The sequence below is a fragment of the Oncorhynchus kisutch genome, linkage group LG12 (assembly GCF_002021735.2).
Source record: "Oncorhynchus kisutch isolate 150728-3 linkage group LG12, Okis_V2, whole genome shotgun sequence".
Lineage (NCBI taxonomy): Eukaryota > Metazoa > Chordata > Actinopteri > Salmoniformes > Salmonidae > Oncorhynchus > Oncorhynchus kisutch.
In genome coordinates this window covers 36,743,032-36,767,929 of record NC_034185.2, presented here as the reverse complement: position 1 = coordinate 36,767,929, position 24,898 = coordinate 36,743,032, and the positions used below count along the sequence as shown (strand labels likewise).

Here is a 24,898-nt window from a genome sequence, read left to right as displayed (position 1 = left end):
GTCCCCGGCTAGCCTAGCTTAGTAGCGACTACCGAATGGCTCCCTGACTCACCTATTGCTGCTCATTGAACCATATGATCACTAGGCTACACATTCCTCTCCTCTAATGTCAAGATGCCTTTTACTACTCTTTCATATATTTTTCACAATTCCTGACATTTAATCCGTAGTAGAAATTCCCTGTCTTAGGTCAGCTAGGATCACCACTTTATTTTCAGAATGTGAAATGTCAGAATAATAGTAGAGAGAATGATTTATTTCAGCTTTTATTTCTTTCGTCACATTCCCAGTGGGTCAGAAGCCTTTAAATTTGTTTAACTTGGGTCAAATGTTTTGTTAGCCTTCCACAAGCTTCTTACAATAAGTTGGGTGAATTTTGGCCCACTCCTTCTGACAGAGCTGGTGTAACTGAGTCAGGTTTGTAGGCCTCCTTGCTCGCACATGCTTTTTCAGTTCTGCCCAGATTGCATAACAATGGTCATTATGGCTAAACAGCTGTATTTTTGATTCATCACACCAGAGGACATTTCTCCAAAAAGTACAATATTTGTCCTCATGTGCAGTTGTAAACCGTAGTCTGGCTTGTTTATGGCAGTTTTGGAGCAGTGGCTTCTTCCTTGCTGAGGGGCCTTTCACGTTATGTTGATATAGGACTCGTTTTACTGTTGATATAGATACTTTTGAACCTGTTTCCTCCAGCATCTTCACAAGATGCTGTTGAGGAGGAAGATGCTGTTGTTCTGGGATTGATTTGCACTTTTCACACCAATGTACGTTCATCTCTAGGAGACAGAACACGTCTCCTTCCTGAGCGGTATGACGGCTGAGTGGTCCCATGGTGTTTATACTTGCGTACTATTGCTTGTACAGATGAACGTGGTACCTTCAGGCGTTTGGAAATTGCTCCCAAGGATGAACCAGACTTGGGGAAGTCTACAAATTTGTTTCTGAGATCTTGGTTGATTTCTTTTGATTTTCCCATGATGTCAAGCAAAAAGGCATTGTGTTTGAAGGTAGGCCTTGCAATACATCCACAGGTGCACCTCCAATTGACTCAAATTATGTCAATTAGCCTATCAGAAGCTTCTAAAGCCATGACGTAATTTAAGGAATTTTCCAAGCTGTTTAAAGGCACAGTCAACTTCTGACCCACTGGAATTGTGATACATTATTATAAGTGAAATAATCTGTCTGTAAACAATTGTTGGAAAAACGACTTGTGTCATGCACAAAGTAGATGTCGTAACCAACTTGCCAAAACTATAGTTTGTTAACAAGAAATTTATGGAGTGTTTGAAAAATGAGTTTTAATATATACTGTATATATACAGTTGAAGTCAGATGATTTCATACACTGAGGTTGGAGTCATTAAAACTAGTTTTTTCAACCACTCCACAAATTGCAGTTCAAGAAAGAGTTAAGGAAATATTTACCAAATAAACTAAAGTAAAAAATAATTAAAAGTAACACAATTAAACAAAAATAACAAGGCTATATACAGGGTGTACCGGTACCAAGTTAATGTGCAGGGGTACAGGTTAGTTGAGGTAATTTGTACATGTAGGTAGGGGTGAAGTGACTATGCATAGATAATAAACAGCAAGTAGCATCAGTGTACAAAACAAATGGAGGGGGGTGTCAATGTAAATAGTAAATAGGCCATTTGATTAATTGTTCAGCATTCTTATGGCTTGGGGGTAGAAGCTGTTAAGGAGCCTTTTTAGTCCTAGACTTGGTGCTCCGATACTGCTTGCCGTGCGGTAGCAGAGAAAACAGTCTATGACTTGGGTGACTGGAGTCTCTGGCCTATTTTTTGTGCTTTCCTCTGACACCGCCTATTATATACTGTAGGTACTGGATGGCAGGAAGCTTGGCCCCAGTGATGAACTGGGCCGCACGCACTACCCTCTGTAGTGCCTTATGGTCAGATGCCAAGCAGTTGCCATACCAGGTGGGGATGCAACTGGTCAGGGTGCTCTCGATGGTGCAGCTGTAGAACCTTTTGAGGATATGGGAACCCATGTCAAATCTTTTCAGTCTCTTGAAGGGGAAAAGGTGTTGTCGTGCCCTCTTCACGACTGTCTTGTTTGTGTTTGGACCATGATAGTTTGTTGGTGATGTGGACACCAAGGAACTCGAAAGTAGTTAGTGTAGGGTAGCCTAGTGGTTAGAGCGTTGGACTAGTGACCGGAAGGTTGCAAGTTCAAACCCACGAGCTGACAAGGTACAAATCTGTCGTTCTGCCCCTGAACAGGCAGTTAACCCGCTGTTCCTAGGCCGTCATTGAAAATAAGAATTTGTTCTTAACTGACTTGCCTAGTTAAATAAAGGTAAAATAGAAAGGGGTGGTGGGGGCTATAACAATGGTGAGGTATGAGTTTCAGGATAACTTAATGGCATGTCAAATTAAATCAAGCGTTATTTATACATTTCAGACATGGAATGCTTCAAATTATTTTTTTTACTTTAATATTTACTAAACAACAAACATAAGAGGATAAAAAACTAAAGTATAACAAAAACTGAACAACTAAAAAGCACCCTATGGAAAAGCAAAGCTAAAAAGTTGTGTTTTAAGATCTCTTTGAAATATGTCCACAGTTTCTGCCCCCCTCAGGTTCTTTGTCAGGCTATTCCAAAAGCTGGGGGCATAATAACTAAAGGCTGCCTCTCCATGCCTCTTGGTCCTAGGCTTTGGGATAGTTAAAAGGTCAGTGCCAGAGGACCTGAGGGACCTCCTGGGTACGTAACTTAAAATCATGTCTGACATGTACTGGGGTGCACAATCGTGGATTGATTTAATAACCAATAGAAGAATCATAAAATGAATTACAGGCAGCCAGTGCAGACCTTAAAACTGGTGTAATGTGTGCTCTCCGTCTGATCTTGATCAGTAGCCGTGCTACAGCATTCTGTATGTTTTGTACTTGGCCAATGGCTTTCTTGGGTAGACCAGACAGGAGAGCATTACATTAGTCAAGCTTGCTTATAATAAAAGCATGGATGAGTCTCTCTGTATAAGCCTGACAGAGAAACAGCCAAACTTTGGCAATGTTCCTCAGGTGGTAAAAAGCTATTTTGGTCACGTTCCTAATGTGTGATTCGAAATTGAGTTCATCATCTAAAATAACAACTGGTGTTTTATCTTTATTGAACGTGAATTAAAATGTGCAGCCAGACTCTCTCTCTCTCTGTGCTTTGGCTCCAACAATAAGCACCTCAGTCTTGTCTTGATTTAGCTGGAGGAAGTTGTGAGCCATCCCAGTATTTAAATCACTAATACAGTCTTATAATTTATCTGTGGAGTTAAAATCCTGGTGACTAATACAGTCTTGTAATTTATCCATGGAGTTAAAATCCTGGTGACACAGAAATGTAAAGTTATGTATCGTCTCCGTAGCAGTGAAAATCCATACTGTGCTATCTGATAATGCTGCCAAGGGGTAACATATATAAGCGGAACAGTACCGGACCCGAAATCAAACTTTTGTGGAATGCCCCGTTTGTTATGTATTTCTTTTGAGTTGAGTTTGAGTTGAAACTGGAGCTGCTGCTCCAGTTTCAACTGTTCTGCCTTATTATTATTCGACCATGCTGGTCATTTATGAACATTTGAACATCTTGGCCATGTTCTGTTATAATCTCCACCCGGCACAGCCAGAAGAGGACTGGCCACCCCACATAGCCTGGTTCCTCTCTAGGTTTCTTCCTAGGTATTGGCCTTTCTAGGGAGTTTTTCCTAGCCACCGTGCTTCTACACCTGCATTGCTTGCTGTTTGGGGTTTTAGGCTGGGTTTCTGTACAGCACTTTGAGATATCAGCTGATGTACGAAGGGCTATATAAATAAATTTGATTTGATTTGATTTGATGTTTACCAAGGGTGACAAAAAAATCTTAACCGGCAAAATAGGTCCTAAACCAATTTAGAACTGGACCGGAGTGCTGACCCACCTCTCCAGTCTGTCCCGAAGGACATCGTGGTCAACAGTGTTGACTGCAGCACTTAAATCCTAGAGTACAAGGACAGAGAGCTGTTTGGCATCTGTGTTGGCTCTAAGATCATTGACCACTTTAACTAAGGCTGTCTCTGTGTTGTGGTGGGCTGGAAAACCAAATTGGAATTTGTAAAAAAAACAAAAAAAACAATCTGCACTTAAAAAAATTATTTAGCTGTTTGAAAACCAATTTCTCCAGAATTTTGATTAAGAATGGAAGGTTGGAGATTGACTTATACAATACCTTGCGCTTCTTCAGATATGCAATTACAAACTGTTTTGAAGAAGATGGTGGGGATAGGATCGAGATGGCAGGTAGAAGGCTTAAGTTGTGATATCACTTTCCTGCGCATGTCTGTGTCAACCAGGTGAAAATAAATCCATAGTACCTTTGCATGCTAGGCTAGGGCACATATCATCAAACTTCTCATCGGGTCTTGCTTCACTGAAAACAAACATTAGGCTGAGTATCTTATTTTTTGAAATATGCAGCAAACTCATCACATTTAGATGTGGACGACAGGGTAGGATTTATCAGGCCATCAATGGTCGAAAAGAGCACTCAAATGATTTTGATTATTAGCGATCAAGTTAGAAAAATGAGCCCGTCTGGCATTTCTAATTGCCTTGTTATATATGCCAAGTTGCTCTCTCAGATTATCATAATGGACAACTGCAACTCTGCCTTTCTGCAATTTCTCTATAATTTATTAGCTTCCTCCCTCATCCAAAGGGATGTGTTCTTTTTCAACATTCCTGGAGCTATGGCATCAATGGTTGCCCTTAATTTGCTATCAACTAAATCATCACAAGAAGGAGACAGAATAGGTGACAGAGTATTGTTCATACACTCAATATAAGCAGCGCTACAGTCTGAAGACAGCCATGTTTCAGTGAGAAGGTCGTTAAAATCTACGTTAGTAACGATGGTCTCAATATTGGAGTAGTTGGCCAGAACCGTGGGCAGGAGAGAGTTGATGTCATGGACACCGGCTCCTGGGTGACAGTGGAGCTTGGTCGGTCCGCAGAGAGTAGACAGGCAAAAATGTCTCACCGTCGAGCTGCCCACAATGGTATCTCAGGCTGGACACATTGCCAGTCAGGATTTCTAGACTCCACCGAGTGTTGTTAACACACCATGGTTCCCCTTATCCAACAGTCAGAGGAGAAACAAGCTTTTGAGGTTTCAGAGATACAGTACATGACCAAAGGTATGTGGACACCTGCTCGTCGAACATCTCATGGGCATTAATATGGAGTTGGTCCCTCCTTTGCTGCTATAACTCCACTCTTCTGAGAAGGCTTTCAACTAGATGTTCAAACATTTCTGCTGGGAATTAATTCCATTCAGCCACAAAAGCATTTGTGAGGTTGGGCACTGATGTTGGATGGTAGGCCTGGCTCGCAGTTTCCGTTCCAATTCATCCAAAAGCAGTTCGATGGAGTTGAGGTCATCGCTCTGTGCAGGCCAGTCAAGCTCTTCCACACCGATCTCGTCAAACCATTTCGGTATGGACCTAACATTTTGTGCATGGGGGCATTGTCATGCTGAAACAAGAAACTGTTGCCACAAAGTTGGAAGCATAGATTCAGCTAGAATGTCATTGTATGCTGTAGCGTTAAGTTTTCCCTTCACTAGAACTAAGGGGCATAGCTCGATCCATGAAAAACAGCCCAGACCATTATTCCTCTTCCACCAAACTTTAAAGTTGGCACTATGCATTGGGGCAGGTAGCGTTCTCCTGGCATTCACCAAACCCATATTCTTCCGTCGGACTGCCAGATGGTGAAGCGTGATTCATCCCTCTAGAGAACACGTTTTCACTGCTCCAGAGTCCAATGGGGGCAACTTTACACCACTCCAGCTGACGCTTGGCATTCCACATACTGATCTTAGGCTTGTGTGCGGCTGCTCGGCCATGGAAACCCATTTCTTGTGCTGATGTTGCTTCCAGAGGCAATTTGGAACTCATAGAGAATGTTGCAACCGACGCAACGCGCTTCAGCACTCGGCCGTCCAGTTCTCTGAGCTTGTGTTGCCTACCACTTTGCGGCTGAGCTGTTGTTGCTCCTAGGCATTCCCACTTCACAATAACAGCACTTACAGTTTACCGGGGCAGCTCTAGCAGGGCAGAAATGTGAGGAACTGACTTGTTGGAAAGGTGGCATCCTATGACGGTGCCACGTTGAAAGTCACTGAGCTTTTCACTAAGGCCACTCTACTGCCAATGTTTGTCTATGGAGATTGCATGGCTGTGTGTTCGATTTATACACCTGTCAGCAACAGGTGTGGCTGAAATACCCGATTCCACTCATTTGAGGGGGTCCACATACTTTTGTATATATAGTGTAAAACATCTGTCTAGTCTTCAAAGGTGCAAGGATAAGTAGGAGTCTGAAACTAGGCTATTGGGTCCAGTGTCTGTGCTGTTTGCGGTGTTGCCAATTTAGTGACTTTGACGCTATATTTATCAAATTTTCAGACCCATCCAGAGACTTTTATTAGTAAAAGAGCTACTATTTTTCAGGCTGCCTTTGGGGAGTTTTGACATCAAGGGTTTCTATGGTTTTGGTAGCATTTAGTGACTTTTCCCACACAGTTCTGCAGCAAACGAGAGTGCGAGAAGTCTGTGTAAAAGAACTCACTTATTTTTTTGAAATAAGCTAATTATCCTCTGTGGCCAAATGTTGCTTTAGTAGCCTACTTTAAATAATGTAATGTATTTGTGTAGACAGGAGTAGGCTAATTAGGCTATATACTGTAGATTGGCTGCTACCTAGCTCCTGTTTTTCCAACATTAAACAGAGGAAACTCTCCAAAGACTGGGTCTTGTGAGAGCTGGCTTTCTGTATGAGTAACTTTCACATCAGATGAGGAACTAGCAGCAATCACATGTGTACTGGTTCCAATCTCAGGTATGAACTGGTGCCTGCTTTCCAAGCACTGCAGAGCACAGTAGTCTCCTATGCATGGGTCCTATGAGAACTGACATTCTGTGTGAGTAAGTTTGCCAGTATGGGAGAGAGTACTAGCAATCTGAGGGCCCACCCAGGGGTACAGACCAGTCCCTTATATGCCCACCACTCCAAAGTGTCTCTGCTGTTCAGAATGCCTCCCCCTCTCAGTCTCATCTCTACCCCATTCTCCCCTGGTGGGTTGTGTGCTAACAGAGTGTACAGAGAAAGAAGGGAGCAAAATAACGACAAATAGAAAGGGAGAGATAGAGAAAGAGAGGGATAACGACAGAGAGATAGATAGAGGGAGGGAGAGGGAGTTCTCTGGTGTCTCATTATGGTGGGAAATGTGAGGGTCCAGATCCAAGAGCATTGATGAAGGACTTTGTGGAGGAGGCTTCTGAGAACCAACAAAGACGGCTTTAGTTTCACTGGCGGAATGCATTTGCATAGCTTAGAAGCCAAAGCGTCTGAACCAAGCCTCATGAAAAGAAACCCCAGGAATCACAGGGACTTCAATGGCAACGCAAGAGAGGGAAAGAAGAGGTGGGGACTTTGCTTCTATTGCCTCTGTTAAGCAATGGAGAGACATTATCAAGAGCATCTCAGAGCTCCCAATGCAGTTGTCTGTCAGAGACTGTGATGCAAACTGAAGGTGTCGTCTCCAGATGAAGATACTACTTACACTTTAACTCACAGCTACAGTTTCATCATATCATACGGAGGAGACATGGTCCTCAAAACAAGAAGAAAACAAAATTTGTTCCTCTCCCTTATTTCATGTTATCATTTAGACAAGTAGTCACCAACCAGTCGATCTCGCCAGACATTCCTAGTCGATCACCAAACATTTCTGTAGAAAAGCCAACGTCTTGTGCTATTGGCAGTAGGTGCACTTGATTCAGAAGCCCTCACACCGGGTAGGCAAAGTGTTCCCATTTTGAACCATTTCATTTGTCTGAAGGGACAAACTCCGTCTACCCGGTGGACCAGGAGAGCTGTGGCTAAATCAATTACACTTACTGTCCTGGCCAATCAGCTCAAATCACTGTTCCTACCGCTTCCACGATGGAAACACCGTACACCTGGTGACAGTGTCAGCATGCACTGCGCCCGACCCGCCACAGCAGTCACTAGAGAGAGATGGGACATGGACATCCCGGCTGGAAAAACCCTCCCTTAACCCGGATGACGCTTGGCCAATTGTGCGCCACCTCATGGGTCTCCCAGTTGCGGCCGGATGCAACACAGCCCTGGATCAAACCCGGGTCTGTAGTGACGCCTCAAACACTACAATGTAGTTCCTTAAACCGCTGCGTCACTCGGGAGGCTGTTCAACACTTTTACAAATCATAAAACGTGCTTCTCCCTACTTTCACTCGAGTTGCAGCTACAATGAATGAGTAGCCAACTGTATTTTTATTATTATTATTAGCAAATCGTATTTTAATATCGAGGAATGTTTAACTTTCTCTGGTCGTAACAACACAAATTTGTGCATGAGGCGAAAATAATGCGACGCAACCCGCGTTTCACCATTAGGTGGAAGACAGTGTCCCCTCTCTCTGGTCAGTCTCACTGGAGGAAAGGAGCTGGGCTGGTAAAATATGGACCCTCTGCTAATCTTCCCCTCCCTCCACTCAGACTGACCATCAGTTCAGTAAAATAAAAATAGCCAATTATTAGCAAATTACTTCAATTTATGCTCACCTGTGCCTTGCACGTGATACAACTGTCTTTCAGCCAGCCACCATTATAAACTGGGTGGTTTGAGCCCTGCAAACCGTAGTTTATCAGCACCATTTCATTTTCAACATTATCAAATCACCTAGGTTCCGGACTGTGGACCGTCGCAGGAGGTTCCGGACTGTGGACCGTCGCAGGAGGTTCCGGACTGTGGACCGTCGCAGGAGGTTCCGGACTGTGGACCGTCGCAGGAGGTTCCAGACTGTGGACCGTCGCAGGAGGTTCCAGACTGTGGACCGTCGCCGGAAGCTCTGGACTGGGAACCGTCGCCGGAAGCTCTGGACTGGGAACCATCGCCAGAAGCTCTGGACTGTGAATGCGCACTGGAGGCCTAGTGCTTGGAGCCGGTACAGGTGGCACCAGACTGGTGACCACCACTTCCTGGCGAGCGCTGGGAGAAGGCACAGGACGTACCGAACTGGGGAGGCACACTGGAGTCCAGATGTGTGGAGTCGAAACAGGTTTCACCAGACTGCTAACCGGATCCTCTGGTCGAATGTTGAGCAGAACATACTTGCACAACATCTCTCTATCTCCCAACTTCTCCATCGCCTCCCTGACGGTCTCTGGCTCTTCAGGGAGAGTGCGGGGAGCTGGCACAGGACGTACCGGACTGGGGACACGTACTTCAGGACGAGTGTGCTGCAGCATTCCCATCGCTACCACCTCTCTCCGGAATCTTTCATCGAATTCCTCCTCCGTCTACCACACAGGCTCTGGCATCAGAATCTCATCCTATCAATAATAAGAATGTCTCAGACGCCAACAAATGTTACTTGAGTAAAAGTCTAAAAGTATTTGGTTTTAAATATCCTTAAGTATCAAAAGTAAATGTAATTGCAAAAATATACTTAAGTATCAAAAGTAAAAGTACATTTCAAATTGCTTATATTAAGTAAACCAGGCAGCACAATTTTCTTATCGTAAAATGTTTACGGATAGCCAGGGGCACACTCTAACACCCAGACTTAATTTGTGACTCACCACCTGGATTCGGTCTTATGTAGCAAAATGTGACATGGTGTTTTTTACATTATATAAAAGTAGAGACTCAGAAAACAAAATGGTATATCATACAATGCATTTGAGGAACAATGGGAAAGTAATTCTGCTTTGAAAGTTGATCAACTTGCAAACTCACTTTGAGAAAATCACCTTTCAATGTTTTGCTATCTAGTTAAGAGCTCTTCTTTGTCTAAACCCATTCAGCATCGTTCACACCCTCACCCTAAGCTTTAGCCCCACCCATCTCATTTCGCTCTCGAAGAGCACACTTGACTCTCTGGCCGATGATTTGTTTACCTCTGGATAACATGAAAAACAGCCTAACCAGCTCTGCTGGCAACAATTTCATTACACTTTTTTTGCAGACGTTTACCGGCCATATTCAATGGGTGTTGTACACATGTCACGTAACGTTAGCAAATGAGCCAGCCAGTCAACGATAACTAGTTAAACGATAAACAGTGCCAACAATGCCATAGTACTGGGAGCTAACCAACCATGTCCAATGTTAGCTAGCTAACATTAGGCTCTAACTAGAACAGTACACAGCTCTGGGAAACGATTAACATCAGCTAGGGAGCCAGCCAGCTAACATTAGCTTGAAAGGAAACCACTTTCTGTCAAAATGAGAAAACGTGTAATATCTGAAAATGTAATGTTAGCTAGCTAACGCAATACTATCTTACCTGTATACATCATTGTGCATGGACGCGTCTCCCTGACAGGAATGCCATGCCGCGGTTGCCCTTAGTTTGAAGATGAAATCCGGAGACAGGTGTTTCCTCCATCTCTTTAGCTATCATACTCTAATTCCACTGATTTCAAAACTTGATCCTCCAGAAAGTGGAGCCACACTTATGTAGTTCCACTACAAAATATATTTTTTTAAAGCCGTGTTCGACAGGATTACCAACACAGACAGACGAGCTTCTATGGCAGACCAATCCAAACTCCTTTCTCGGCATGTCCAGCCCAGTCATTTTCTCAGGCAATCATGGCTAGTGTGAAGGTTGATAACTTTTTCTGTGGCTTAACCAACAAGGCTCGTAATTTAACAATTGTATTTGTATTTTTGATGGCATACACAATTGTTATTAAGGCACATGAAAGTTCACATGTTCAAGACGGCATTTCTGCCAAAAAACACATTTTGATGAAAAATATTTTTTTACTTTCAAATGGCTCTCCTGTTAAGTTGTGACTTGCGACATACACCTAATTTCCTGAATCTGGTCACATTTACAAACGATGCATTTGTATTTAGTGAGTCCACCAGATCAGAGGCAGTAGGGATGAACAGGGATGTTCTCTTGATAAGTGTGTGAATTGGACCATTTTCCTGTCCTGCTAAGCATTCCAAATCTAACGAGTAATTTTGGGTGTCAGGGAAAGTATTTTTACTTAAGTACTTTACACCACTGCTAGCTAGCTACCTGGGGACAACACCACAACCAGGTGCAACAACTCAAGTTTTTTTCTGTTAATGACAGTTGGCTTTTAAATGTGATTGGTGTGAAGCCAAATCCAAACTGGCTTCCTTTGACCCTTTTTTGGGGGCACTAGGATAATTCACAGTTGAGCTCACTCAGTTTAGCTCCAAGCTGATTGGCTATTTTTATTTATATTTAACCTTTATTTAACTAGGTTTTTTAAAATTCATTTTATTTGTTAAGCGTGGCTTACATTGGCATCCATGAATACACACCAGTGGTGGTATATTGGCCATATACCAAACCTCTTCGGGTCTTATTGCTTAAATCTACTCTAACGGTCAAAGGTTTTATAACACCTACTCATTCAAGGGTTTTTATTTATTTGTATTATTTTCTACATTGCAGAATAATAGTGAAGACTTCAAAACTATGAAATAACACATATGGAATCATGTACTACCAGAAATGTGTTAAACAAATCAAAATACATTTTAGTTTTGAGATTCTTCAAATAGCCTCCCTTTGCCTTGAGGACAGCTTTGCACACTCTTGGCATTCTCTCAACCGGTAGTGTAATGCATACACATAAACCAAGTGTAAATAAATGGTTAACAGCACGAGTAGTTTTAGAACAGGCCCACAACATGGTTTATGAATGTAGAATTCTGTACCTGCGATCCGCTATAGGAAGATAAAAATGCTGCTCTGGTTATATGGGTCAGATCTTTTGACGTGGCTGGGCTAGAAGCAAGACGTTTTCTCTGAAGTAATGGTGCAATGGCTGCACTCACTTTTTTTTCTTCTATAGGGCATTCTGAAAGAACGGCAAAGTGAAGGCGACTCATTACAACAATTATCATCTGGGAGATTTTATTCCTAGGTGCACATTGCTCCCAAAATAACGGAATCAACTTGACCGCACTTTAGAGCCCTGGTGATAGCACAATAGCTAAATACACTTATAAGGACTTGTGTGTGAAATGTGGTGCCTCGATCACAAAATCCACGATTCCCCTCAAATTTGACGCTGGTCTAATAAGAATGAAACTGACGAGGGGGGGGGCAGATGTTACAGCAGTAGTACTTGTAGTATAGTGTCTTTTTAGACCTCTGTGGCCTGCAGCCTTGAAGCTCTGACCAGCCTTCATCAGCCCTCAATAATGATTCTGGCAGAGTCATTTAATCATCTCCGACTGCTACAAGATCATATCGACCCTGAAACAGAGTCGGACTGACATCTAAAACGGCAACAGAATACTACAGTGAATAGAATGATGTGTACAGTATTATCTAAAGCGTCATGTTCATGTGTTGCACCATGCATTTTGTTAAACTGGTACAGAATGTGAAGATATGCGATGGAACAGAGAATATTTTATATTAATACAAACATAGAAATTGGTAACAAGCCAAGATGTCTTGTATCATCTTAGATAATCATCCTACTAATTTTTGGCATTCCTCACTTGTGTCCGTTTAGCATCATTATGATGTATTATGATGCCATGCATGCTTCCCAAATACTTCCTATTCCTAAGCAATGAAATGTTGCATATTGTCATTTTGCATCCATCGAATATAAATATTGACTTTGAACCCTGGAAAAAACCCTCCCAATTCAACCCATTTCTCTGGAGCCATCCCCATTCTGTATGCACTGTATATTGTATACTGATTTGAACATGTACAGCATATTTCAGCAGAGGCTCCCTCACGCATGGTCTACAGTATACTGTATGCTCACATCACATGAAGTCTTTGCCACAAGCTACTGCTCTGATGCGGTCACGCAGGGCATGCACACGTACATGTTGTCTTATTATAAGCTTAAAGTGGGAGGGGGGATAGGGGGTTAAGAGCCTTTAGTGGTCTTAGTCTTTTTGGATCTTCCTAAAAAGCCACCAAGAATACTTTCTCTCTCTCACTCTCTCTGTCACACTTTCTCTCACTTTCTCTTGAAGGCATGTGATTTCTCATTACCGAATGGGGGATGTCAATATAAATGAGCCCATCAACTCTGCCCCTACACATAGAAAGCCACTGAACCACAAGCCCTAGCAGACAGATGTGTAGAAAGCCCCGGGAAGAGGGACAGACAGAGGGACGGGGGTGAGATCTGGTTGGTCAGCACCCCCTTTCTGCTCCTCTTTCCTTTCTCTGAAAGAGACAAGACCACAAACAATTGAATCTGTTCTTCTCTCTCTTTCTTCAACCGAGGGCTGCTGTTCAGTGCTGACGCCAATTAGCAGGCCTGTAGTTTTAAGCAGGAAGTCTCCCTATGCACCGTGAGGAGCATTACGGACATGATTTATTTAATGAGTGCCTGTTGATGTACATATGTATGGCATATGCTATGAGGCAATAGCTTTGATATGGTATGCGTTTGATTAATTCTGATGGTAAGAAAGAGAACGCTTGTGTATCTCTGGGATTAGGTAATTGGCCTTATGACATATTGACAGTGTTGTACCTTGAATAGTGAATAGGCCTTTCTACTGTAATATAATGGCTTCACAATCAATCGAATTCACATCGATATCGCAATATTGACATGTGTAATATCCATTTCGCAAGAGATTCCTATCGCATGCAATATTTTGAAATGACAGTCAGCCGCATGTGACGTTTTCATAGTTTACTCAGTTTTTTTTCCTCCTCTTTCGGCTGCTTCACACACACACGCACACACACACAAACTACGCCCCCTCACTCAAGCAGCGCAGTTCCTCCACCTCGCTGTTAGATCCACTTTAAACTTCTGGGAATTGGCCTATATTGATGGATAGGCTAAATATCAATGTTTCTTAAAAAAGAAATATGGAAAGCATATGCATAACTATGGTAGTAATTTAAAGGGAACAGTTTGAAGATTATGGGAAAATGATTAGACTAAAACTGAGGACATAACAATTCACCTGACAAGACTGAATCGAAACATTACACTGTTGATTATTATGTGCATTTTACGTTAACTGTACTTTTTTGTGTGACGTTTGTTGATAACAAAATCTGAAAAGACTCTGGATACTTTCAGTAACATGATAAGAATATTTGTGGAAAACTTGGGGTGCAACAGAAAACAAAACAAAATGACAAGGTGCAACATAAAACAAAACAAAATGACAAGGGTTTGAAAGAAAGGTCTAACTGGTGGCCCCACACCTCTCCAAAGTGTACACAGTTCCCAAGTCATTTCAATGCACTTTTTTGACTGTAAGAAGATTCTTCAACTATAAGGTGTTTTTTTTTTTTTATAGCTCTCCTAGATTTGCTGTTGAGGAACTAGAGCAAGCACACTTGTAGTAGTTTTGGTTTGGAATACTGCCCTACGTCCCTGCCTTCGCATAATTACTGTTGTTGTTTTAAGCAATCCAAAAATTGTATTTTATAAAAGTAAGCATCATTTGAAAGCAACTCTTTGTCATGCACGGTGCTCGAGTTTAGAATGGCTGCCAGTCAAAACCCATTCAGAGCTGTGAAGGCTCTGACGTCATGTATAGCATGCTACTGTACATCCACTGCATTCCAACTGAGGCGCTTATCAGTGTCCAAATCTGCCATTTTCAACCCGTATACAGGTATGAATGTAAAGAGCTACGTTTGCATGCTGTTCTGTTAGGTCAAATGCAGTCAACATATTGTTCCAAACATTAGGTCAAATGCAGTCAACAGATTGTTCCAAACATTGGGTTAAATGCAGTCAACAGATTGTTCCCAACATTAGGTCAAATGCAGTCAAGAGATTGTTCTAAACAATAATGATGTCACTTTCCACTTTGCTTTTTAATGTATCATTCTATTTATATGATTCAAACAGTTCACCCAAGTGTTTTGATCTATATTGCAAGTCAAATCACAATATGTAGTAAAAAAAAAAATCTAAATTATACTGAACAAAAATCTAAGCACAACATGTGAAGTGTTGGTCCCATATTTCATGAGCTATAAAAATAAAATAAAAATCGCAGAAATTGTCCATTTGCACAAAAGCTTATTTCTCTAAAATGTTGTGCACACATTTTTTACTTCCCTGTTAGTGAGCATTTCTCCTTTGCCAAGATAATCCATCCACCTGACATGTGTTGCATATCAAGAAGCTGATTAAACAGCATGATGATTACACAGGTGCACCTTGTGCTGGGGACAATAAAAGGCCACTCTAGAATGTGCAGTTTTGTCACACAACACAACAAAATACCACAGATGTCATTTTTTTTTGAGGGAATGTGTAATTGGCATGCTGACTACAGGAATGTCCACCAGAGCTGTTGCCAGAGAATGGATTGTTCATTTCTCTACCATAAGCCGCCTCCAACGTCACTTTAGAGAATTTGGCAGTACATTCAACCGGTCTCACAACCGCAGACCACGTATATCCATGCCAGCCAAGGACCTCCACAACCGGCTTCTTTACCTGTGGGATCAGTTGAGACCAGCCACTCGGACAGCTGCTGAAACTGTGGGTTTGCACAACCAAAGAATTTCTGCACAAACTGTCAGGAACCGTCTCAGAGGAGCTCATCTGTGTGCTCGTCATCCTCACCAGGGTCTTAACCTGAATGCAGTTCGGAGTCGTAACCGATTTCAGTGGGCAAATGCACAGCTATTGAAAAGGAGTGGGACAGCATTCCACGGGCCACAATCAACAGCCTGATAAACTCTGTGCGAAGGAGATGTGTTGTGCTGCAAATGGAGGTCACACCAGACACTGACTGCTTTTCTGATCCATGACCCTACTTATCTTTTTATTTAAGGTATCTGTATTCCCAGTCTTGTGAAATCAATAGATTCGGGTCTAATGCATTTATTTCAATTGACTGATTTCCTTATATGAACTGTAACTCAGTGTCACACCCTGACCATAGTTTGCTTTGTATGTTTCTATGTTTTGGTTGGTCAGGGTGTGATCTGAGTGGGCATTCTATGTTGGATGTCTTGTTTGTCTATTTCTATGTCTGGCCTGATATGGTTCTCAATCAGAGGCAGGTGTTAGTCATTGTCTCTGATTGGGAACCATATTTAGGTAGCCTGGGTTTCACTGTGTGTTTGTGGGTGATTGTTCCTGTCTCTGTGTTTGCACCAGATAGGACTGTTTAGGTTTTCGCACATTTATTGTTTTGTTAGTTTATTCATGTATAGTTCCTTTATTAAAGAACATGAATAACCACCACGCTGAATTTTGGTCCGCCTCTCCTTCACCACAAGAAAACCGTGACACTCAGTCAAATCTTTGAAATCGTTGCATGTTAAAGTTCATTTTTTGTTCAGTGTAGATTTTTTGCCCATGTCGTGCAGCCCTATGTAATGTCTGGTTAAAACACGTGCAAATGTGACAAGAAAAGAAGCCAATATGACCAACCCTGGCAGTGTGTGGGATACTGCCATGTATTTCATAGCGGAGCGCAAGAGAATCGTATGTACAAGCATAAAGCATCTCACTATATATATATATATATATATATGTGAACAACGTGTTGCTATGACTGTGAACAAAGCCCATTGAAGTGGTCCTTCTTGCATGTTTATTTCAACGTCATAACCCTCTATCAACAGGTGTGTCCTGCTTCCATTCCAGTTAGCTAACCTCTCAATCCCCCTTCTAGCACCATAGGCATTGGATGAAACTAAATCTATGGAATGGTACCAAAATATGCGTAATATGCCAGCTTGGCACTGCATCGCTGTAATATTATTATACCATCATCAGTTTCTACTTGACCCCCTATAGTCTGCAGCTTCCTCATTGGTCAACAGCAGTAGTAATGTACAATGCACTCGTAGCATTGACCATATGATCAGTGGCATATCACAGTTTCACGGGACACCCCCGCAAGGTTATATTCTACACATTATGCCGTGAGGCCTTGGAGGGGCTGCTTGGAAATGTCATGTGTTACATCCCCATCAGCAGTCTCTATTGAACCCCTCAGTTTGACCGACCCTCACTGGCTCTGGATAATGCCACTAGTACATAGCATGCCTGCTTGGTACTAAAGCATCACCACCAGCATCGGCAGTCTTAAACTCTGGATCTGACCGGAGCTTTCTCTCTGGTCTACAATCTTCTCTCAGGTCATTGCCACTAGTAGCAACAGCTGTCGGTCAGTGCTGTCTGTCCCCGTGTATCTAGATCGGAGGTGAGGTGGCTCCACTGGCTCCTATGATTCATATGATTACCGCAGAGCAGAGCAGTGCAGTGAGAGCACCACTGCTTTCAACACACATGCTTATTCAGCCAAGGGAGCATCAGTCTGTGCCACTGTTTGCACACTCATGTCCAACTGGGCAAAAGCTGGTTGAGTCAACTTGTTTCCACGTCATTTAAACCAAAAAAACTCTATGTGAATCAACATGGAAAACTGATTTTGGATTTCCAAAAATTAATCTATGTAAGGGAATTTTGTCTCTTTTTCCCCCAACTTTTCACCTAAATCGAATGACAGTGAAATGTTTAGTTGATTTCATGTTAGTTGACAACTCAAACAAATGTAGATAAAAACTAGAAGTTGAACTGATGTGTGTGTGTGTGTGTGTGTGTGTGTGTGTGTGTGTGTGTGTGTGTGTGTGTGTGTGTGTGTGTGTGTGTGTGTGTGTGTGTGTGTCTGTGTGTGAGTGTGAGAGAGAGAGAGAGAGAGAGAGAGAGAGAGAGAGAGAGAACGAGAGATAGATAGACACTCTCTGCTCATACATTATTTGAATACCATTCATGTTGGTAAATACCAAAAGTTTATACATAACAGCACTCGCTCACTGATGACTGTTAGGAGACGCTTAACGAAATAATGTGACGATCACATTGTCAGATCTACAAACGTAAAGCATACTTAATAGGTTAAGATACATAGACGGCCCTCAATATGCACCCACATCGACACTAACAACGGAGGGACTTAATCGACTATGAATGATAATCAATATTTAGACGAATAATTTGTGAAGGATTTGATCGGAATTATGCCGTTTGTGATATATTCTCTGTTCAATAACCTGGCGCGGGTCACTCACCAGTCTATAAAATGTAATTCAACTCCCCGTGCAACATCAGCACTATATGATTCTATGGAGAAAGCATCGGAGGGTATGTGTATATAGGCTATGTTGCCAGGTAGATAGTACGGTTGCAATTATTTTACAAGGTCATGATCACGTTTGTTGCAACCCGTGGGAGGATAAAGCACACTTACCGTACACTCCTTGGCAACGGATGCCCTCCAGAGACAGCGTCAGGAGCCCCAAAACAGAAATTATTAGGTCCATCCTTTACGTTAATCTCAACATTTCCAGCACTCAAAGGCGAGAAGTCCTTTCCGGGGCGAGGAAGGAGGTTGGCGAGGCGGAACTCGCGTGCATAGATAGATCACCGAACACCGCTGCCGCTCCAATCCGGGTGCTGATTAATTTATGTTCTGAATGCGCTGCGCCTTGAATTTATGAACACAGAAGGCAAAAAGGCGCGTTTTCACCTCAGTACACTGTCAAAATAAATCAAGTGCTGACGAATTCACTTGAAAAAGCGGTGTTCTGTTCGTATAGTGAGTCAATGGATGTCTTGGCGGTTCTGTAGAAAACAGAGAGCCAGGGAAGAGAGACAGAGTAGAGCAGAATAGTACGCCCTAGCCTACAGTCAGTCAGTGATGATAGTGGACGAACTAGGCTGTTTCAGGTAGGTGGGACCCAAGAATGATGTAGACTATATTCGGTCCTGTCCGTCACGTTAGTGCTGATCTTCTGGGCTCCTCACTGAGTGGTCACACTGATGCTCCTGGCTGCGGAATGGTTGAGAAGATAACCAGGGACATGGCTCCTCAGTGGTTCCAGCGGTTGTCATGTCTAAATCTGGGTCTGTTTAGATAGAATCAATGAACTGCCATTTGAAAAGCGCTACCATTTAAATCACAACTATATTCTCTGCAATTTGCTACTCGGGAAAAAAAACGGTTGCCTGCTGCTACAAGCGGGTGAGTTCTAGAACGGCGATTATCAGCACAGCGCTACATCAGCACTGCGTATCGACGCCGTGCGCGAGTCATCTCCGGTGGGGATGTTGATGTAGAGGGGGGTGAGTCCGGTTTAGGGAGAGGGAGGGGGAAAGAGAGCAGTGCGTGCACCAGATTGCCGGTATGATTCCGGTGTAGAATCAAATGAGAAGCTTCTCGTCGTTTCTCTTCCCACTTTATAGGATAACGGTATTTTACCGGCTGGATTGGCGGATATGGGGGAGTTGAGCATCAGTCACGCTGCGCAATACGTGCTACGATGATTCGGAGACGGAGCGGCACTGCAACCGGTCTCTCGCTACGTCAAGGAGTGCGTGACTTCCAGCCTTCATCTGTATGGAAGGCTACGCGCAGCGTCAGGCGAGGCGTGTGGGTGAGTGCAGCTGCTGGATTGAGAGATAGAAAGAGAAAGAGAGGGATTTATTGGAATTCTGTAGAGATAACAGATCACTGCAATCAACAGCAAACACCTCGAGATGCCCGGTCATATTCCGACTTGTCTATTCACTTCTTTATAGACAAGGCGCTTTCGTTGATTGTTATTGTCTTCAGTTGATTGGCAGTAGGTTACAACAGGGCTACTGATGTAACTCTTAGAATTTGAATGGGTGTACAGCGGGGTCTCATATATGAGATAACTAACTATTCATGTTACAGCACCCTACTTTTCTGCAGCGAGGAAAGGCAGGAGGAGAGGACCACAACCCCAAACACCTGAATGCACACACACACACACACTCAATTCAAAAGGCTTTATTGGCATGGGAAACATATGTTTAAGTTTCCAAAGCAAGTGAAATCATAAACAAAAGTGAAACAAACAATCAAAATGAACAGTAAACATTACACTCACAAAAGAATTCAGCGGAATAGAGGCATTTCAAATGGCTATGTACAGTATTATACAGATGTGCAAATAGTTTAAGTACAAAAGGGAAAATAAATAAACATAAATATGGGTTGTATTTACTTCATGTTTGTTCTTCACTGGTTGCCCTTTCCTTGAGACAATAGGTCACAAATTAAATAGAATGTTAGTGGTCACGCACACATATATAGCAGATGTTATTGCAGGTGTAGCAAAAATGCTTGTGTTCCTAGCTCCAACAGTGCAGTGGTATCTAACAATTCACAATACACACAAATCTCAAAGTAAAATAATGGAATTAAGAAATATATAAATGCTAGGAGGAGCAATGTCAGAGTGGCATTGACTAAAATACAGTAGAATAGAATACAGTATATACATATGAAAAGAGTAACACAGTATGTAAACATGATTAAAGTGTCCAGTGTTCCGTTATTAAAGTGACAAGTGATTCCATGTCTATGTTGTCGTGGTGAATGTTCTCATCAAGTGAGAGAGACTTTACAAGACCCAATAAATATAGGAGTTTATCAAAACTGGATTTGTTTTCATATTCTTTGTGGGTCTGTGTAATCTGATGGAAATATGTGTCTCTAATATGGCCATACATTTGGTAGGAGGTTGGGAAGTGCAGCTCAGTATCCGCCTCATTTTGTTTGCAGTGTGCACATAGCCTGTCTTCTCTTGAGAGCCAGGTCTGCCTACGGTGGCCTCTCTCAACAGCAAGGCTATGCTCACTGAAACTGTACATATTCATTTCGGGTCACAGTGGTCAGGTATTCTGCCACTGTGTACTCTCTGTTTTGGGCCAAATAGCATTCCAGTTTGCTCTGTTTCTTGGTAAATTATTTCCAATATGTTAAGTAGTTATCTTTTTGTTTTCTCATGATTTGGTTGGGTCTAATTGTGCTGCTGTTGCTGTCCTGGGGCACTGTGGGGTCTGTTTGTGTTTGTGAACAGAGCCCCTGGACGGTTTGGGAATTGCTTCCTTTTAGGTGGTTGTAGAATTTAACGTCTCTTTTCTGGATTTGGATAATTAGCGGGTATCGGCCTAATTCTGCATTATTTGGTGTTTTACGCTGTATATTGAGGATGTTTTCACAGAATTCTGCATACAGAGTCTCAATTTGGTATTTGTCCCATTTTGTAAATTCTTGGTTGGTGAGCAGATGCCAGACCTCATGACCCTAAAAGGCAATGGGTTCCATAACTAATTCAAGTATTTTTTTGCCAGGTCCTAATTGGGACGTGGAATTTTATGTTCCTTTTGATGGTGTAGAAGGCCCTTCTAGCCTTGTCTCTCAGATCATTCTGGAAGTTACCTGTGGTGCTGATGTTTAGGCTGAGGTAGGTATAGTTTTTTGTGTGCTCTAGGGAAACTGTGTCTAGATGGAATTTGTATTTGTGGTATTGGAAACTGGACCTTTTTTGGAAGACCATTATTTTTGTCTTACTGAGATTTACTGTCAGGGCCTAGGCATGTCAGAATCTGTGCAGAAGATCTAGGTGTTACTGCAGGCCCTCCTTGGTTGGGGACAGAAGCACCAGATCATCAGCAAACAGTAGACATTTTGACTCCAGATTCTAGTAAGGTGAGGGAGGGTGCTATAGACTCCTCTGGTGCCCTCGCCAATTTGTTGATATACACTATATCTACAAAAGTATGTGGACACCCCTTCAAATTAGTGGATTTGGCTATTTCAGCCACACCCATTGCTGACAGATGTATAAAATCGAGCACATAGCCATGCAATCTCCATAGACCAACATTGGCAGTAGAATGGCTTTACTGAAGAGCTCAGTAATGGTTTGTTGAGACTGGTGTGGAAGAACTTCACTGACCTGCAGAGAGCCTTCACCTCAACCCCATCAATGGTCTTTGGGATAAATTGGAACGCCGACTGTGAGCCAGGCCTAATCGCCCAACATCAGTGCCCGACCTCACTAATGCTCTTGTGGCTGAGTCGAAACAAGTTCCCACAGCTGTGTTCCAACCCCAGAAGAGCAGAGGGCTGTTTATAGATTTTGGAATGAAATGTTAGACGAGCAGGTGTCCACATACTTTGGCCAGGTAGTGTTATATGTTTTTCCCCCAACACCGCTTTCCATCAATTTGTATAGCAGACCTTCATGCCAAATTAAGTGAGAAGCTTTTATTTAAGTGAATAAAACTACAAAGCATTGCCTTTGTTTTTGTTGTTTGTTTGTCAATTAGGGTGTGCAGGGTGAATACGTGGTCTATCGTATAGCAATTTGGTAAAAAGCCAAGTTGACATTTGCTCAATGCATTGTTTTCACTGAGGAAATGTACTATTCTGCTGTTAATGATAATGCAGAGGATTTCCCCAAGGTGGCTGTTGATGCATATCCCACGGTAGTTATTGGGGTCAAATTTGTTTCCACTTTTGTGCATTGCGGTGATCAGTCCTTCGTTCCAAATATTGGTGAAGATGCCAGAGGTGAGGATGATGTTAAAGAGTTTAAGTATAGCTAATTGGAATTTGTGGTCTGTATATTTTATCATTTAATTTAGGATACCATCAACACAACAGGCCTTTTTGGGTTTGAGGGGTTTTCATTTTGTCCTGTAGTTCATTCAATGTAATTTGAGAAACCAGTGGGTCCTGGTCGTCTTTAATAGATGATTCTAAGATTTGTAATATATTTTGTACAGTACCAGTCAAAAGTTTGGAAACACCTACCCATTATAGGGTTTTCTTTATTTTGACTATTTTCTACATTGTAGAATAATAGTGAAGAGATCAAAACTGTGAAATAACACACATTGAATCATGTACAGTAAGTAGTAACCAAAAAAAGTGTTAAACAAATCAAAATATATTTTATATTTGAGATTCTTCAAAGTAGCCATCATTTGCCTTGATGACAGCTTTGCACACTCTTGGCATTCTCTCAACCAGCTTAATGAGGCAATCACCTGGAAGGCATTTCAATTAACGGTTCCAACCACTGTGTCTTTGTGATACGCATAGTAGGTGAACGGATGATCTCTGAATGTGTGGTTCCCACCGTGAAGCATGGAGTAGGAGGTGTTATGGTGTGGGGATGCTTTGCTGATGACACTGTCAGGGATTTATTTAGAATTCAAGGCACACTTAAACAGCATGGCTACCACAGCATTCTGCAGCGATACGCCATCCATCTGGTTTCGCTTAGTGGGATATAATTTGTTTTTCAACAGGACAATGACCCAAAACACACCTCCAGATTGCGTAAGGGCTATTTGACCAAGAAGGAGGGTGATGGAGTGCTGCATTAGATGATCTGGCCTCCACAATCACCCGACCTCAACCCAATTGAGATGGTTTGGGATGAGTATGACTGCAGAGTGAAGGAAAAGCAGCCAACAAGTGCTCAGCATATGTGGGAACTCCTTAAAGACTGTTGGAAAAGCATTCCAGGTGACTACCTCATGAATATGGTTGAGAGAATGCTAAGAGTGTGCGAAGCTGTCAACAAGGCAAAGGGTGGCTACTTTGAAGAATCTAAAATATATTTTGATTTGTTTAACACTTTTTTTGGTTACTACATGATTCCATATGTGTTATTTCGTAGTTGTGATGTCTTCACTACTATTATACTATAATAATATAATTATAATTATATATAATTATATATATAATTTGAGTCAATTGGAGGTGTACCTGTGGATGTATTTCAAGGCCTACCTTCAAACTCAGTGCCTCTTTGCTTGACATCATGGGAAAATCTAAAGAAATCAACCAAGACCTCAAGAACAAAATTGTAGACCTCCACAAATCTGGTTCATCATTTGGGAGCAATTTCCAAACGCCTGAAGGTACCACGTTCATCTGTACAAACAATAGTACACAAGTATAAACACCATGGGACCACGCAGCCATCATACCGCTCAGGAAGGAGACGCGTTCTGTCTCCTAGAGATGAACGTACATTGGTGTGAAAAGTGAAATAATTCCCAGAACAACAGCAAAGGACCTTGTGAAGATACTGGAGGAAACAGGTACAAAAGTATCTTTGTCCATAGTAAAACGAGTCCTATATCAACATAACCTGAAAGGTTGCTCAGCTAGGAGGAAGCCACTGCTCCAAAACCGCCATAACAAGCCAGACTACGGTTTACAACTGCACATGGGGACAAAGATCATACTTTTTGGAGAAATGTCCTCTGGTGTGATGAAACAAAAATACAATTGTTTAGCCACTATGACCATCGTTATGTTTGGATGAAAAAGGGGGAGGCTTGTAAACCGAAGAACACCATCCCAACCTTGAAGCACGGGGGTGGCAGCATCATGTTGTGGGGGTGCTTTGCTGCAGGAGGGCCTGGTGCACTTAACAAAATAGATGGCATTATGAGGGAGGAAAATTATGTGGATATATTGAAGCAACATCTCAAGACATTAGTGAGGAAGTTAAAGCTTGGTCGCAAATGGGTCTTCCAAATGGATAAAGACCCCAAGCATACTTCCAAAGTTGTGGCAAAATGGCTTAAGGACAACAAAGTCAAGGTATTGGAGTGGCCATCACAATGCCCTGACCTCATTCCTATAGAAAATTTGTGGGCAGAACTGAAAAAGCATGTGCGAGCAAGGAGGCCTACATACCTGACTCAGCTACACCAGCTCTGTCAGGAGGAATGGGCCAAAGTTCACCCAACTTATTGTGGGAAGCTTGTGGAAGGCTACCTGAAACGTTTGACCCACATTATACAATTTAGAGGCAATGCTACCAAATACTAATTGAGTGTATGTAATCTTCTGACCCACTGGGAATGTGATGAAAGAAAGAAAAGCTGAAATAAATGACACATTTAATCAAATGGCCACCTGACTATTTACATTGACACCCCCCTACATTTGTTTTGTACACTGGTGCTACTTGCGGTTTATTATCT

At 42.3% G+C, this 24,898-nt stretch overlaps 1 protein-coding gene across 1 annotated transcript in view; it reads right to left on the bottom strand.

Annotated features, from left to right (window-relative positions):
• The window catches only part of LOC109900947 (MAM domain-containing glycosylphosphatidylinositol anchor protein 2), a 337,708-nt gene extending 318,410 nt beyond the window's left edge, over window positions 1-19,298 (bottom strand). The window contains exon 1 of the mRNA XM_020496863.2: window positions 18,321-19,298. Within this exon, the coding sequence (XP_020352452.1) occupies window positions 18,321-18,393 (73 nt within the window). The 5' untranslated portion in view covers window positions 18,394-19,298. The remainder of the gene's footprint in view (window positions 1-18,320) is intronic.
• Between the last annotated feature and the right edge of the window lie 5,600 nt (window positions 19,299-24,898).